The 16,621-nt window shown below is 36.6% G+C and overlaps 1 protein-coding gene across 13 annotated transcripts in view; it reads right to left on the bottom strand.

The window, feature by feature from the left end:
- The window catches only part of DLG2 (discs large MAGUK scaffold protein 2), a 1,763,217-nt gene that overhangs the window by 388,552 nt on the left and 1,358,044 nt on the right, over positions 1-16,621 (bottom strand). For 9 of the 13 annotated variants that reach the window (XM_040964332.1, XM_040964339.1, XM_040964335.1 and 6 more), the window contains one exon: positions 6,886-7,041. The exons of the other annotated variants lie outside the window; for them this stretch is intronic. In XM_040964332.1, coding sequence (XP_040820266.1) covers positions 6,886-7,041 — 156 coding nt within the window. The remainder of the gene's footprint in view (positions 1-6,885; positions 7,042-16,621) is intronic. 13 annotated transcript variants of the gene reach the window in all.

The raw sequence follows: 16,621 nt of genomic DNA on the forward strand, positions 1-16,621 counted from the left end.
AGGCCTTAAAATAGAATCACATGAGCAAAAATTAATTAGAATACTGTGGGTGGTACCTGAGTGAAAATAAATTTGTTCCCCATCTCTTGTCCCTAACAGAAATTTCAGGAAGGGAGCAGAGGGAATGTGTTTCTCTTACTCATTTTCTGATTGAGGCTCTAAGAGAGGTGAGGTGTTCGGCTAAAATGCACATGATTAGTTTGATCATAGGAAGTTCTCCAACATAGATTGTGTGCAATCCTTGGCTCCTGTGACACTTTATCTTGTCACCACCTCCAGTAAGAGAACTCTAATACATTTTCACTCTTCCCTTCCATTGTGTTCTAAATCATTTTCAGTTTAAGTGTATTTGTTATGGACAAAAGAAAGCAATGCAATCATCATCTAGTGAATACCTCAATCAGGGAAATTATGTGAAACAGACATTTGCTGAACATCAGTTGTTCTGTTTGATAAATAATTCTGAATCATTTGTACTCCCTTCTCTATCTAGTCTCCCTTCAGTTCTTTTATAATTTCAACCTTGCTATGCAACATATTAAATAGTCTGCCTACCTTTAGATTTTCTCTGCATAGAAAAATCTTTCAGACAACACGAAGTACATCTTGCCTTTGCTCAGCTTTACAGTGCTTCAAAGAATCCGGCATCCTCAGCCTGGCTGCCAAGTCCTCTGGGATATTCAGCTGCTGATAGCTCCCACCTGTCAATCACCCAGTAACCCTTAGCCTCATAGAACCACTGGTAGTCTCAGGGCACACTGTGCTTTCACAAATTGTGTAGTATAACTTTGTACCTTTTTTTTTTTTAAACTTGGGATACATCCCTTCCTTAATCTGACTGGTGAGCTCAGATATTTTTCCTAAGAATCTTAAGAAACACATAGGCAGAGTTTGCTGATACTTTATCTGCTTATGTTTAGAGACTCACAAAAGACTCACAGTCACTTTTGTTAGGGGTTACGCCTAGGAAATATACATTTCATTTTATATTACTGGACTTTTAGAATATTCAAACATTAAAAGCTTTAGTGAACTTTCTGATATTTTGCAAGGAGAGAAAGCTTGCCAAGGATAGATTACCATAACTTGGGTATATGACATAGAAATGTGACAAAGATGTTGCTTTCTGCCTCAAAATTAAGAGCCGTATGAAATTGCAAAATTCATTAATTCTATTTGTCAACAGATAATTCTTATAAAACTTATCAGGAATTACTCAATCAAGGAGTAGATGGGGACATAGTCATGCTTCTGTCAAAAGGCCAGTCTAAGGTTGGACTTAACTTCTGTCACTACACGTACTAGTCTGCTTTTGCTTAAATCAAGTAAGCAGGGATTAGCCTGAAGGTTATCTTCACACTTAGAATTTCTACATAATAACATTATACCTAAATTAGTACCTAAACTAGCTGAAACCTCAGAGTTATCAAAGAGCAGAGTTTCAGATAATCACAATCTAGAGGGTTTCAGTATATCACAGTCAACATATTTACTATACCTAAGTATGACCAGTGTTCAGTTGTAGACAATGACATGGTTCCTCCCCTTGGCATCTATGTTTGGTCTAGTGAACCTCATGGCTCACATTGTTGAACTTAGCTTTTTAAAACTTCCCTGGTTCACAGTTATGTCTGATTCATGAACAATTCTTTGCTTAAACAAATTCTTTTATATTTATTGTATCCAAAGTTAATATTTCAACAGTTACCTACGGATTAGATGCATTAAAGAAAAAAAGGTCCTTTATTGTATAGACATTACATAGTAATTATTTAAATGTTTGTGAGATGCTTATCAGAGAGAATATGTCCTATCACCTCTAAATCTTAAACATTCAAGATAATGCCATGACTGGCACCCAGTAGAAGTCATGTGGCCATGAGGATACCTCAAAAACTTCATAGAAAATGGAATTAAAAAAAATTGATTTTGGTGCAAATAATCTTTTGAAATTCACAGATATTCTTTCATAATGCACATTTCCATGAACTGTTCTGAATCCCCTGTATACATTTTTCTTCAAAGATAGTTTATGAATGGATGCTATGTCAAAATCTGCCAACACATTTTAATTAGTCTTCAATTGTTTTATCTCAGCCTGCTTTCTATTTGTAACATAACAGTAATTGAGACCATCTCTGTAAAAAGAAATTCAAATATGCCACATATGTTAAGCAAACAGCTAAAGACACTATCCATGGGAATATAAAATATTGAATAATTTATTGTTCTAAAGTAGAAAAAACCAGCTGCAACATCAAAAACTACTTTTTTATTTTCTGAAGACAAAGATTTAGTAGATAAACAGGAGCCTTAAGCATTTCCACTTGTTTTTTCATGCAGCTTCAAATTTTAGTTTAATTCCAGGCTCTGCCCATTTCTTGTTTGTGCAAGGTCTGGAAAATCAATTACTCTAAACATAATCTGAAGCTCTAGGCATTGTGCCAAGCAAGTAACTTAAAGTGCTGTCCTAAGCAAAACTTAAAACTTCTCTGTTTTCTTCTGTATGATCTTATGGAAGCACATTTTGTATACAATTAATCCATCCCTGGATGCTTGCTATCAAGTCAAAGAGCCAAGAACTTGAATATTCTCTTTGAAACTCGGAGAATATGAAAGACTTATACATTACTTTTGCTAGCTCCCCTTTATTTTTCTGAATACAGTTCAAGTCTTGACACAGATTCTGATACAAACAGAAGTACAGGAGGTAAATGTGCTAACTTTCTGAAAACTGGTTCGGATCTTAAACTAAGGCAGCAGTTGCTGCATCAATAAATGCATGCTTCTGAAACAGACTGTGGGACATTCTAAAATGCCCTGAAAACATATACACCATCACATATTCCAGCTTAAGGGATAAGCATTTCTTCAAAATTGTTGATCTGGCTTTTTAAGGTTGTATTTTATTAAAGGTTGACCTCGTATAATATCTTATTCTTTGCAGGTACTTAACAAATCTTGGTTGAAAAGAATTGATAGATGGATTTTTGTTTCTTATTATATTATTTTTGTGGGTAGGAGACCCCCAATTACTTTTTATTTTAGTATAAGTCATAATAAGACATAAATTATGAAGACAGTGGGTTAAATTTCTCTTCACTAGAATTGGATGAGGGTTTGTCCATCTAAATTCTCATCTACTTCTGAGATTCTGTAGTTATCCAAAGATACAGTAGAAAAAAAATTGTGTCAAGTGAAACAGAATTCTTGAAATTTCTTCTTGAATTATTGGTTACATTTAAAGAAGCACCTGCTTAGAGAATATTTCCCAGTGGAAAACAAATAAATTGTGTCTCAAACTAACTAATCAGTATTCATGAAAGACAGAAGCTGACAGTAACCTTAAACAATCTGTATTGTGGACCCTGGTCATTAAAATAATTTTAACATGAGAGTACAACACAAAAGGAGTTCTAGTTGTTGTTTGTTTCATAGATGAATCCATTCATCCACAGAGTAGTTTCATATACTTACTAAGTACTGGAGCAAGCACAACTTGAGTTATGACTTGTTCCTGAAACAGTTAATAGTTAGTTTTCATGTTTATTTAAACTCAGTAATTCTGAACTCCTATTATACCTGACACTATGCTATGCATTATAGTTAAAGCATTGCACAAAAATGGTATGAATTTACAGTGTAGAGTGTGACATAAGTATTTAGTTTTCAAATCACATAAACATATAAGTATGAACAAAGTTGAGAGAGTGGAGAGAATACATAATAGGGTATCTGATGTTCTCTTTTAGAGAACTTTAATTTAAACATGGTTCTAAGATGACCAGAAGTTAATCAGGCAAAGTACAAGAGCTTTTCAGTCCAAGAGAAAATCATTTGTGCAGCACTTAAGACAGAAAAAGATTTAATGCATTTTGTGAATCAAAAGAAGGCCAATGTGAATAGTGTGGTCAGCAAGGAGAAGAGTAAAATGAGGCATTCAAGATAGGCAGCAACTAGATCATGCAGAGCCTGAATGCCATTCAATGACTTTGCATTTGATCTTAATGCAAAGAGAGAAAGATCTGATCTGTATTTTAAACAGATCACATTGGCTTCATTGATATAAGCTGTGTGGATAACAGAGGGAGTGTTGACACCAAATAAGACGCTATTACAGATGGGAGATGATGAGGATCTGAATTAAAGTGTTGGGAAAAGAGAAGAATAAATAGATGTGAGATACATTTTGGAGTTAGAATCAATAGTTCTAGAACATGAATCGTAAATATCACATGGAGAAGTCTTAGGCATGACTCTTCAGTTTTGGAATGAGCAGTGAGGCAGACAGTATACTTTTACTGAACTGGGAAAGTATGATAGAGAAACAAAGGGATGAAATGAACCTTTTCTGTGGCAGTGTAACAATGAACACATGAAAGTGTGTGTGTGTGTGTGTGTGTGTGTGTGTGTGTGTGTGTGTGTGTGTGTGTGTGAGATAAAGAGAGGGCGAAGGGAAAGTGTATGATCCCATTTTCTGTAAGGAAAAGATACAAGAGGAGACAATTAAATAGGAACAAGAAGGAGAAAGAAAACGGAATTAGAATAAATAGAAAACAGAATTCCTGAAAGGGGAATGACAGGTGGGGACAGGTGCATATTAACACTGCTGAAGGCGTACAAGTGAAAAAGACATTCAACATTATGTTGTAAATTTTAATTTGAAAAAGCAAAAAGGAATCTATGATATTCATAATAGAGATTATAATGCTGAAAAGCATTATATCTTGTATGGTGAAATTTTAAGAAAGGATCCATGAAAACTTTCAGTGGGTAGAAGAAAATAAATACAAATATTTTATGTGTGTCAGAAAGGAACCAGGGTTAATCAAATCACTGACACTGAGCCAGAGCAGGGGAAATGAGAAGTCAGGGAAAAGACAGAAAAGGAAGAAAGCGGGAGGAGTTTCCAATGAGCAACATGTTTCTGCCACCATCATGCCTATGCCGATGCAGGGATGCAGGTTCTTCCAGTTTAGTGATTTCCAGGGATTGAATCCCAGCTCTGCCACTTTCTAATGGGTGATCCTGGGCAAATCAGCAAACTTTTCAAGTCCCAGTTTCCTCATTTGTGAGTCAAAGATACTGCTAACAGCTATCTCTTTAGGGACTTGTGAAAAAAAGAAATAATTCATGAGAAGTACTTAACTAAATGCCTGTCACCGAGGAAGAGTTTAACAAATATTAGCTCTCATATAGCTGACTGTGGCCTGCTAAATTACGAAAACTCGTCATTGTGGCGGTGTGTACATTCTCACTTCCCAGTGGCTCAGAGAGAAGCAGTTTTTTAATGATGTTTTTCGAAATACGGGAAGACAAGGGCAGCATTGTGGTATATATAGTAGGTTCAGCTGGTGCTTGAAATGCCAGCATCTCAGAGTGCTGATTTCAGTATCAGCTTCTCCACTTCTGATCTAGCTCCCTGTTCATGTACCTGGCGAAGGAGCAGAAGATGGCCCAAGTTCTTGGTTTCCTGCCACACAGGTGGAAGACCTGTATGAAACCCCAGGCTCCTAGCATTCACCTAACCCAACCCTTGCTCTCTCCGTATCTACTTCAACATACTCTCCCTGTTACTCTTTCAAATAAACAAACATATCTTTAATATATGTATGTGTATTTAATATATGTATGTATACATATATGGACTTACAATACTATATATTGTATGGACATATAATATTTATAAAGCATTCTGAAATACTATTAGACCTTAACTGTTGCAAGTTATTGAAAATGCCCTAATTGATAACATAGTCAAAAATGTTTTCTCATTTCTAGACACATTAGATATAATGAAACATTTTAAATTTAACTTCCTGTAGATATAAGTAGTTGACTTCTAAGCTTATTCTTGAAAATACAACAAAACAGAAATGTCAATAAGGTGAGCCCCTTGGTTGTAAATTTTCACTGTGAATCATCTCATTCCTGGCAATATTATGAAGATGTTTTGTCTGAAAGTATAATTATATATGTACTCCAATATATGTAGAGCAGAGACTGAATTGGAAGTATGGTATGAAGCGCTGGATTCTAGCTTTCTTACTCTTGCTCTAAATCTAATAAATGAAGAAAGGATTTTAATAATTTATCACATAGAAGCTTTAGGACAGTACCAAAGTTTCGTTCAACTGTAGGACGTAGAGTGCTTTGCTTATCAACTTATTCAGGAAAGACTCAAAACATCCTAAGACTAAATCTGGACTGTACATTTAATGACACGATTACATTCAGGTCTTGATCTCTCCGAGTGCCTATTTTTAAAATAGAAGATGGGCCTATTATGTAAAAGAACACACATGTATGTAAATCCCTAACAAAACGCAATGTAAACATTGCATTTATGATTACTGTGCTTAGACAGCAGCAACTAATTCTGTAGCTTTGGATAAGCTACTTTATGCCTCAAGGAATCGGAGAAATAGTGATAGCAAGTTAATATTTTTGTTAAAAAAATTAAATGGTGATGATAATATTACTTTTTAGGCTATGATATGCCTGAAGCATAGTAAGCAGTGATTAAATATCATTCAAAAATTACTCAGTAAATGTTCTCTTTCATCCTCCTGTATGACAGAAATGGTGCTAATTAAATTTGAAAATTAATTCTTCTAGAAAAAAATAATACTTTATTAAAATGTATGAGAACCACGAATATGTAGAGCAGCAAATAATAATGTCTGAGTGCTTTGTGTTCACACCCTAAGATAAAAAACGGCAATGGATTTTGTCCATTGCCCCAAGGGGGAAAAAATAAAACATCTTTCTACCTGGAGGAAGATGCTTGGTGCAAGACAAGTGAGCAGAGGCAGATTCTCCCCATCCCCCCACATGGAAGCACATGCAGTTTGAGAAGATGAAGTGAGGAAGCGCATGCAGTACCTGGTCATCTCAGAGTCAGGGAGCAGGCCTAGGTGGTAGTGGGGGTAGGGAGCTGAGAGGAGGAAGCTTTTGTCACACTCAACAGGGGAATAGTGCCTGGGAGAAGCAGGCTTATCACACAGTTTGTTCACAGTGCTGTAAACAGGTTCCGGCGGCCTGGTGACACAAGAGGAAGGAAAAGATACACGTAGTTAGCACTCACAAAGAACAGTTGTAACTAGCAGTGTTTTACCATATGCAGAAGTAAAAATCTGAATGATTTAAATTATTCCTTACTTTTCACTGATGTAAATAAAAATTGTTTACTGGTCATGTTTCCAATACAGAAAACTTTCCTGTCAGCCTGTCCTGTGGATATATGCGGCCCCGTGAAATTTTCTAGATGTTATTTTAGCCTAAAGGTATTGGGGACTTTAGGGAGATTGCTTATATGGAACTGATTCAGTTGTGTGCCCTGGAATTTTTAAAAATGATTTATTTATTTTTATTGGAGAGGTAGATTTACAGAGAGAAGGAGAGACACAGAGAAAGATCTTCCATCTCCTGGTTCACCCCCCCCCCCCAAACGACCACAATGGCTGGAGTTGAGTTGACCCAAAGGCAGGAGCCAGGAGCTTCTTCTGGGTCTTCCATGTGGGTGCAGGGCCCCAAGGCTTTGGGCTATCTCAACTGCTTTTCCAGGCCACAAACAGGGAGCGGGAAAAGAAGTGGAGCAACTTGGATATGAACCTGTGCACATATGGGATCCTGGTGTGTGCAAGGTGAGGATTTAGCCATAGAGTCGATGCTCTGGGCCCTCTGAAACGTTTCTGTTTCACACTTCCTTCCTTTGCTGAGCTGGAGCCCAGACACAAGGACTGGAAATTTATCAGGCATCCTGGACCATGAAGCAACCTTGTAGTTCTTACATCACTGATGGAACGGAGCCATGTTATCTCACTTCAGGAATACCTATCGCTGGATTCTTTCACACACAAAAAAAATACACTAATTAAAACTAGTGTCATTTTTCATGTTCTAAGCAGGATCCAATAATTAACACATACACTCCTCCAAAATTACGATTGCAAATTAAATACAAAAAGAAATGACTACTAATATCATAAATGATAACATGTTTACTTACATCTGTAGCCCATCTAACACCTTTTGTATATATAGGAATGCCATTTTCTTACTATGTATTTTAAAACTTATGGAGCTTTAGGGAACTCAGTATAATTTTATTTAGAAGTATTATTACACATAAAATGATCATTGATCTAACTGTCTGTCCAGAATCTTAGAAGAAGGAAAAAACAAATCAAAGACTGCCTTTAGTTCATTATTCTCTGATGATGTCATTCCTGTTAGCATTGTGCTTTCTGCCTGGGAGGGCTGATTCAATTTAGTTGTTTACCCTGTTGACTAGAAAACTGATGTTACCAATTTCCTCCTACGCCTTTATCTCAGTAGCACCATATTTTGAGACAAAATTTCAGAAACAAATATAGCTAACACACATTTTTAGAAAATTCCCAATCGTATTGTATTCAACTGAATTAAGGGAAAATATTTCATTCTGTACAGCACAACAAATTCGACAATGAGGATGAGGTTGTGTACCTAGAATAGGATTTAATTCCTAAAATGCCTTATTTTTTTAATCATATTATGGATATAATATTGTTAGATGACTCATGTATTTCATAAATTTGACATTTGGAGAAGCCTTCATTTACAATGCATTTTAAAAGGAGTACCTTACTTTAGTTTAGAGTTAATTCAAGAATTATTTTATGGTACACACAAAATTTGTCTAAATTTAATCACCCATCATTCAAAGTCTTAGCAATGTGGCTACTTATATTGTGGGTTTATTATTGTCTGCCATTTAGTCTCATTTCTTGCTCCTGTATTTCTTATTTTACATATTCTTTGGCTAAAGAGTAAATATCTCAAATTGAATTTCTTGTGAAAATATTTGATAGCTGATATGCAGAGTAAAAATATCTAAACACAACACAACAAAACAATTGATAAATTCATGAAAGCTTTCTTACCATACTGACTATCACCTCTTGTAATAAGACGACAATGTCAGTTATCAGTGGGGATCCCTTTTTAAATGGCATAAAAATACAATTCCTGCCTGGAGATTTGAATGTAATACCTTCCTTACCTAGAATTCTGTCACACAGTACATAGTATGTGAGATACAATGAAACAAACAGTAAGTGCTACAGAAACTACAGTTTGGAACATAAAAAGGTACCCTAGTAGATGTTTGAAAAAACATTTCTTTCCATTACTGGATTTTTCTTATTTTTTTGCATTCTCCATTGAGGAAAAATTGGGAAAAAATATTTAACTACTCCGAGATTGTCATATATTTTTCTCCTACTCTCCTATTCAGATTTGAACTTAATAGATCATCATCAGTTCTCACAGGTTATATACAGGGATGAAAACAACAGTATTGTCAAGAAACACCAGCCTTTTAGTACTTGGGTTGCAAGATTCATTGGCTGTAGGGGAAAGGATGTTTTCATGTGTGTTTGAGTCTAACACTGCAATGTCAGATTTGTTCCTATGTGAGCCTACCCAGGGAGAACATTTCTCCACAAAAACATTCTAGCTTTGTGTTCAGAGGGTGTACTATTGCTAGAGGGCATTCTTAATTCTTACCTGAAGCTACGTTCTATGTGTCCTCTCTGGCAGACAGATAGGGAACACCAATTTATGAGCCATCACAGAATCTGGGTGGCAGGAACAGATGCCACCATCACTTCCCATTTAGTCAGTAAAGGATGCAGTGGGAAAATGCTTTAAGCAGTCAGTGATAATTGAAAAGTCCCTTTATCCTTTTACAGGCATCGAAAGTCACACAGATTAGAAGATAATGAATACAGAAATTCAATCCCAGGTGCCTGCTATATCTTTTCAATCTGTGAATGCCCCCAAAGAGGAATAGCTAGTTGAAAATATTGGAGCAATCTTTAAGTGAACTTGCAAATTATTTATTTCTGTTCATTTATCAGGGGCCATAGATAAAAGGCTTTGTCGTCCAGCTGCTAATCTAACATATCATTTTGCAAATCATAGAGCTTATAATTCAGGCTCTTACAGTATATAATTAATACATACTGGCCCTTGGTGAGCTCTTTTATGAGCTCCAGTAACATTTGCTGTTGTTCAGACTGATGGACTTATAACTCCTCATGAAGGACTATACAATTGTAACAATTTGGGGAAAATCAGTTGTAGGGTGGGAATTTGGGGGGATCCCAGATTGTAAGGAATTGTACCATAAAATTAAAAATTCAAAATAAAAAGAATTGCTGCTGTTTTGTTTCCTTGACATTTTAATTGTTAATCCACAGCACTTGGTGAATTTTAAAAAGATTTATTTATATTTATTTTGAAGGCAGATATTTTACAGAGAGGAGGGACACCAAGAGAGGTCTTCATCCACTGGTTCACTTCCCAGATGGCCGCAATGGCCAGAGTTGAGCTAAAGCCAGGAGCCAGCAGATTCTTTCCAACCTCCTAACTGAGTGCAGAGGCTGCAGGCTTTGGGTCATCCTCTGCTGCTTTCCCAAGCAAGAAGTAGAGAGATGGATTGGAAGTGGAGAAGGCAGGAAAGAAACTTCTGTCCATATGGGATGCTGGCATTTGCAGGAGAGGACTAGCTGGCTAAGTCACAATGCCAGCCTAAACGCTTGCAGCTTGTGAGGTTCTTCTATACTGTATTGAAAGAAAAACTATCTTGGTTGCAACTGCACCTTTACATTTGTCTTATTTGACTCCATCTACCTCAGATCAGTCCCCTCCAGAGCCAGACACCTAGAATCCTTGGATCGGGATTGAAGTCTTTGACCTGCAACCATGACTTATATAACAGGATTTAAGACAGATTCCTTCCCCTTCCCAAAAAGGACAAAACCAGTTGAGTTCTTCTATGAAGTGTGAATAAAGAGACAGAAGAACAAATTATCAGCTAGTAGGATAAAGAAGGGATGCAGACATGCAGGAAGTAGCCGTGTATTCTACTAGTTACAGAGCACTGAAGTGATGCGCTATGAAATATTGTTGTTAAAATGTCTAGAGGTTCCTTGAATCTAGGGTAACATTCTGGCCTCATTCTTTGAGGTGGCCTATTATGGTAGATGCTATTGATGTTCTCTAATGTTTTCTGGATGACATCAGATGTATAATGAAAACCAACCTTCCACCCTATCATCTTATTAGCACTTAAGTCAGATCTTTCCATTACAGTCACTAGTGAAAATAAAAGCGGTACTGTGTTTATTTTATATCCCTATTGGATGATGACAACTAGACTATCTACTCAAGGGCAACATACAAGACACTGGACTTCTACATATTTCCACAATACCTAAAATGAACATCAGACAGGTGTCATTTTAAAAACTTTGGTATCTTGTTCACTATCAATTCTCTTACATTGATTTCATTTTCTAAAATATTGAATTAAAACATTACTCTATCAATGTACAGTTTTTTTAAAAATTTTTTTTTCTCTTTAAACCTTATTCCTAACAAGAATTCTGCACTCTGTTCCCAGCCTTGTGTCAGAGACAATAAATGTTAAATATAGTGACAATGGTGGCCGTGATTGGACCCTTGAACTGTGTAGTACCTGAAGGTACAAAATTAATGAAATACAACTCCTTCTTAGAAGCAACAGTAAGAGTGACTCACGCTTAAAATTAAGTTTTCCTATTTCCCAGCAAAGTAGCTGCTCTCAACGTCCTTGTGCTGTGGTAGGTAGGGACCTCATATCTTATTGTATTGTGGTGTTTGGTTCAAAGGGTTCTTTGTCTACTGACTTCCAAAGAATTAGAGCCACATCTGACTTCTCTTTAGTTACCTAGGACTTTTGTTGAATACAAGAAATTATAAACGAAGTGCTGTTAGAGAAAATGAGAAGAGCTGTGACAGAAAAGTAATCAGCACTGTAGAAATAGGTGCCTATTTCTTCTATACGGAGTAAACCTCCTAGTAACAGCTAAAGTAATACTAGCAAAATTAAATAACATGAAAAACAAATAGAAGTAAATTTTGGAGTATCTTGGTGAATAGAAAGAAACCAAGCCAGCTACCTTGAGTTTTCTGTTTCTTAACTTCTCTGAGCCTCAGGCTTCATCTGGAATATCCTAGGGATAATAGGATCAACTTGGAAATAACTATGAGAAATAGACAGATTATGCTTTATACATTTCTCTCAGTACCTGGCACTTACTAGAAGCTCACAAAGTAGCAGCCATTATCACTGTGCACGTAACTCCCAGAAACTCAAGTTTGCAGAGGTGTGTATCCTCTGAACACGTTGCTTTCCTTTGTGTGAACACATAGAAAACATATTCTTTACCCTCTCACTCAGAATCTGGCAGTTCACACAATAGCATTTTCAAGTATATGAATCCTTTACAAAGAGGGCTGAACAAATAAAGTAACAATCAGTGATTTTTTAGTATCACAAAAAGCTCTGCATAATGGTGCCTGCTGAAAGTTCACTTTTGCTTCCTGGCAGTGAACAGGTAATTGATCTCTCATTGTCATAGAGGTTTGTATCTGCTTTTTCTGGATCTCTCGGTTATTTTTATTGCCCTTAACCATATATCAGCCCCCAACTCCTACCTTTGATTTGTGCTTGTATCTTTGTAATTCTTTTTCTTGTGTGGTTGAAAGTTGTGGTACCATATTAAATTGTGAGGTCATGAGTAACTTGTTGGTAATAATCTATGGACCATAATTCGCAAATATTTCCTTTTCAAAAATAGAAATGGTGACTGAGTCACCATTTTCCTTATATAAACACTACTCTCAGATATATTTTATTATCTTTGCTTATTGAACAGAGAAAGGGCAGAGATAGAGCTGCACCATTTAAATCATCTAGAAAGCTTGAATTATTTAGATTTTTTATTTCCTGAAAAAAGAATGCAGCTCTCAACAAAATTAAGCCCTCTGATAGCAGTCTGCAATAAATAGTTCCTGGAATGTTTTACTGGACTAAGTTGAAAATCGATGACTTTGACAATGTTGATCAAAACAAGCAAGGGGGATCACTATACCTTGCTATTGTGCAATTGCTCCAAGTTATGGTGGATGTTTTTGTGGCCTTTTGCTATCACCACTGCTATTCAACACAGTCCTAGAGGTACTTGCAGAGGCCATAAGACAAGAAAAAGAAATCAAAGGCATACGTATAGGAAACGAAGAAGTCAAGCTTTCACTATATGCAGATGACATAATCCTATACATAGAAAAACCAGGAGACTCAATACAGAAACTGCTAGAACTTATACGAGAGTTTGGCAGAGTGGCGGGGTACAAAATTAACGAACGAAAATCAACAGCCATAGTGTACGCAAATAACACCAAGATGGAAGAAGATCTAACCAAGAGGATACCATTCAAAATAGCAGAGAGAAGTATGAAGTATTTGGGAATAAATCTAACGAAAAATGTAGGAGACCTATTCGAAGAAAACTACAAACTATTTAAAAAGGAAATTGAACAAAACCTCAAAAGATGGAATAACATCCCGTGCTCCTGGATAGGCAAAATCAATATCATTAAAATGTCTATACTACCACAAGCAATATACATTTTCAATGCAATTCCAATCAAATTGCCCAAAACATTCTTCACGGAACTGGATACAATGATTCAAAAGTTTATCTGGAAACACAAAAAACCACGAATAGCTAGAACCATCCTGAAAAATAAGAAGTTAGCAGGGGGAATCACAATCCCGGACCTCTGGACATACTATAGAGCAGTGGTTATCAAAACAGCCTGGTACTGGCACAAAGACAGAAAAGAAGATCAATGGAATAGAATAGAAGCACCAAAAGGGAACCCACACAAATACAGCCAATTAATCTTTGACAAAAAGACCAATGACAACTCAAGCAAGTGGGAAGGCCTCTTTAGTAAATGTTGTTGGGACAACTGGCTGATAGCCTGTAGAAACAAAAAGATAGACCCACATCTATCACCATACACCAAGATCCAATCTACATGGATAAAAGACCTAAACCTACATCCAGAAACCTTCAAACTCTTGCAAGAAAATGTAGGAAATACCCTGCAAGACCTAGGAGTAGGTCCCAACTTTCTAAGAAGGACACCAAAAGCAATAGCAGTTGAGAACAGAATAAACAAATGGGACCTCATCAAACTAAGAAGCTTCTGTACAGCAAGGGAAACAATCAACAAAGTAAAAAAGCAACCCACAGAGTGGGAGAAGATCTTTGCACACGATATAGGCGATAGGGGGCTAATTTCCAGGATATACAAAGAACTTCAAAACAACCAAAAAACCAAAACAAACAAGCCACTCAAGAAATGGGCACGGGAAATGGGCAAACATTTCACAAAGGAACAAGTCCAAATGGCAAACAAACATATGAAAAAATGTTCCAGCTCCCTAGCAATAAGGGAAATCCAAATTAAAACATCGATGAGGTACCACCTAACACCAGCAAGATTGGCCCACATAAACAAGAACACCAACGACGCTTGCTGGCGAGGATGCGGGGAAAAGGGAACCCTACTCTACTGCTGGTGGAGCTGCAAATTGGTACAGCCTCTATGGAAATCAGTCTGGAGAACACTCAAACAACTCAAAATCTGCATACCATATGACCCAGCAATAGCACTCCTAGGAATATATCCAAAACACCTGTTTTACGACAAACCAACATGCATCCCTATGTTCATAGCAGCACAATCAGTAATTGCAAAAACATGGAAGCAACCGAAATGCCCATCAGCAGAAGATTGGATAAGAAAGCTTTGGTTCATCTACTCCATGGAATACTACTCAGCTATTAAAAAAAACAAAATGCAGTTCTTTGTGGCTAAATGGGCACAACTGGAAACTATAATGCTAAGGGAAATGAGTGAATCCCAAAAGATTAGATACCACATGTTTGCCTTGATTTAACCTGTAATTTTTGTATGGTTGGTTGTTATTTTTTGAACCTGTCATTGATACTGTCTCAACCCAGATGTTTCGAAGAATGGAACTTGCATTATTTTTAACATATTGTTTACCCAATACTATGTCAATTAATTCCATAATGTTGTATATTGATACTGAGGCCTTGTTGGGGCTTTTAACTGACCGGATCTTTACTCTGTTAGACCTATCTTCAGACCATAGAAGGTCTCCCCAAGAGGCCACTGAACTTATCTGGACAATAAGACGCTGAACTTTATGCTAGGCATGTGTTTGCAAGCAATGAATCTCAACTGAACTATGGTTATGCAACAAGGTGGAGGAATCCACCATGGGGGGAGGGGTATGGGAGGGGTGGGGGGAATCCCCAGCGCCTATAAAACTGTACTACATAATACAATGTAAGCAACAATAAAAAAAAAAAAAAGAAAGATACTGCAACAAATTCTATCTCAAACATAGGGAGTTAGATCAAGTCATTCATGACATGTGTTTGAATTATTTGAGCAAGGTTCATAATGACCAATACCCATCTATAAATTCTTAAGCTTTTATATACCCAAACACAGATTTATTTTGTTCCTTTTGAACTGTTAGGATAAAACCTTTAAACTCTTGAAGTACCCAAATAAAGATTTATTTTTTTCCTTTTGAACTGTTAAGATCAAACCTTTAGCTACTAAAAAGATCCCAGGATAATAGTTATTTATTATTTTAATGGAAGAGAAAATTATAAGCTCCGCCCCCCTCAAGATGAAGTAATCACATAAAAGATGAGAGGTTTAATTTAATACCTGGAGCATGACCTGGCTCACTCTGAAAAAAGACTGTTAGCAAAAAAGCATATTACTAGATTTAAGGTAGACACACGGTGAAGTAAAAAATACCCTAGAGTTAGAGTACTAGATTTAAGGTAGACACACACTAAAATAATAAATACCCTAGAGTTAGATGTCCCACACCCTATTAAAATTCACATATGGTGTTCTTTCTCCCAACCCTATAAACAGATGCTTCCTGGCATCTGTCTGAGTATCACTTCTACTTTATCAATAATGTTTTCCAAACTGCATTTCATCACAGATTTTTCATTCTTCTAAATGAAAATACAGTATTTCTTTGCGATTGCCACTTGATCTGAAACTTTGATTTCTTTTAAAAATTAGTGACAACCTAGGTGTATCTTGGTACCTTGCTAGGAGGCAGGCCCTGTGCTGTACATGTTTTATATTACCTATATATAATTTTTCTATAAATTTTAATACATACATAATACTAATTATCTGTAAGCTATGGCACTAACATTTTCCTCCTCATATCCAAATTGTTCGGGGGTTGGAGTAAGAATTCAGCCCAGGTTTTTCAACTTCAAAGTCTCAGTGTATAAGCACTACTTTTTAAAAAAATTTCATTACATTTAATTTTATGACACAGTTTCATAGGCTCCAGGATTCCCCCAAACCCTCCTCCCATGTCCTCCCCCCATGGTGGATTCCTCCACCCTGTTGCAGTATTACAGTTCAAATCCAGTCATGATTTTTTCATTGCAAGCATGTACCATGCATAGAGTCCAGCATCTTATTGTCCAGATAAATTCAACAGTTTTTTTTTTTAAGATTTATTTATTTATGGGAAAGTCCGATATACAGAGAGGAGGTGAGACAGAGAGGAAATCTTCCGTCTGATGATTCACTCCCTAAGTGACCACAATGGCTAGTGCTGTGGCGATCCAGACCCAGGAGCCAGGAACTTCTTTCCAGG

The sequence above is a fragment of the Ochotona curzoniae genome, unplaced genomic scaffold, assembly GCF_017591425.1.
Source record: "Ochotona curzoniae isolate NIBS_2020 unplaced genomic scaffold, NIBS_Ocur_1.0 scaffold_3223, whole genome shotgun sequence".
In the NCBI taxonomy this organism is placed as follows: Eukaryota; Metazoa; Chordata; class Mammalia; order Lagomorpha; family Ochotonidae; genus Ochotona; species Ochotona curzoniae.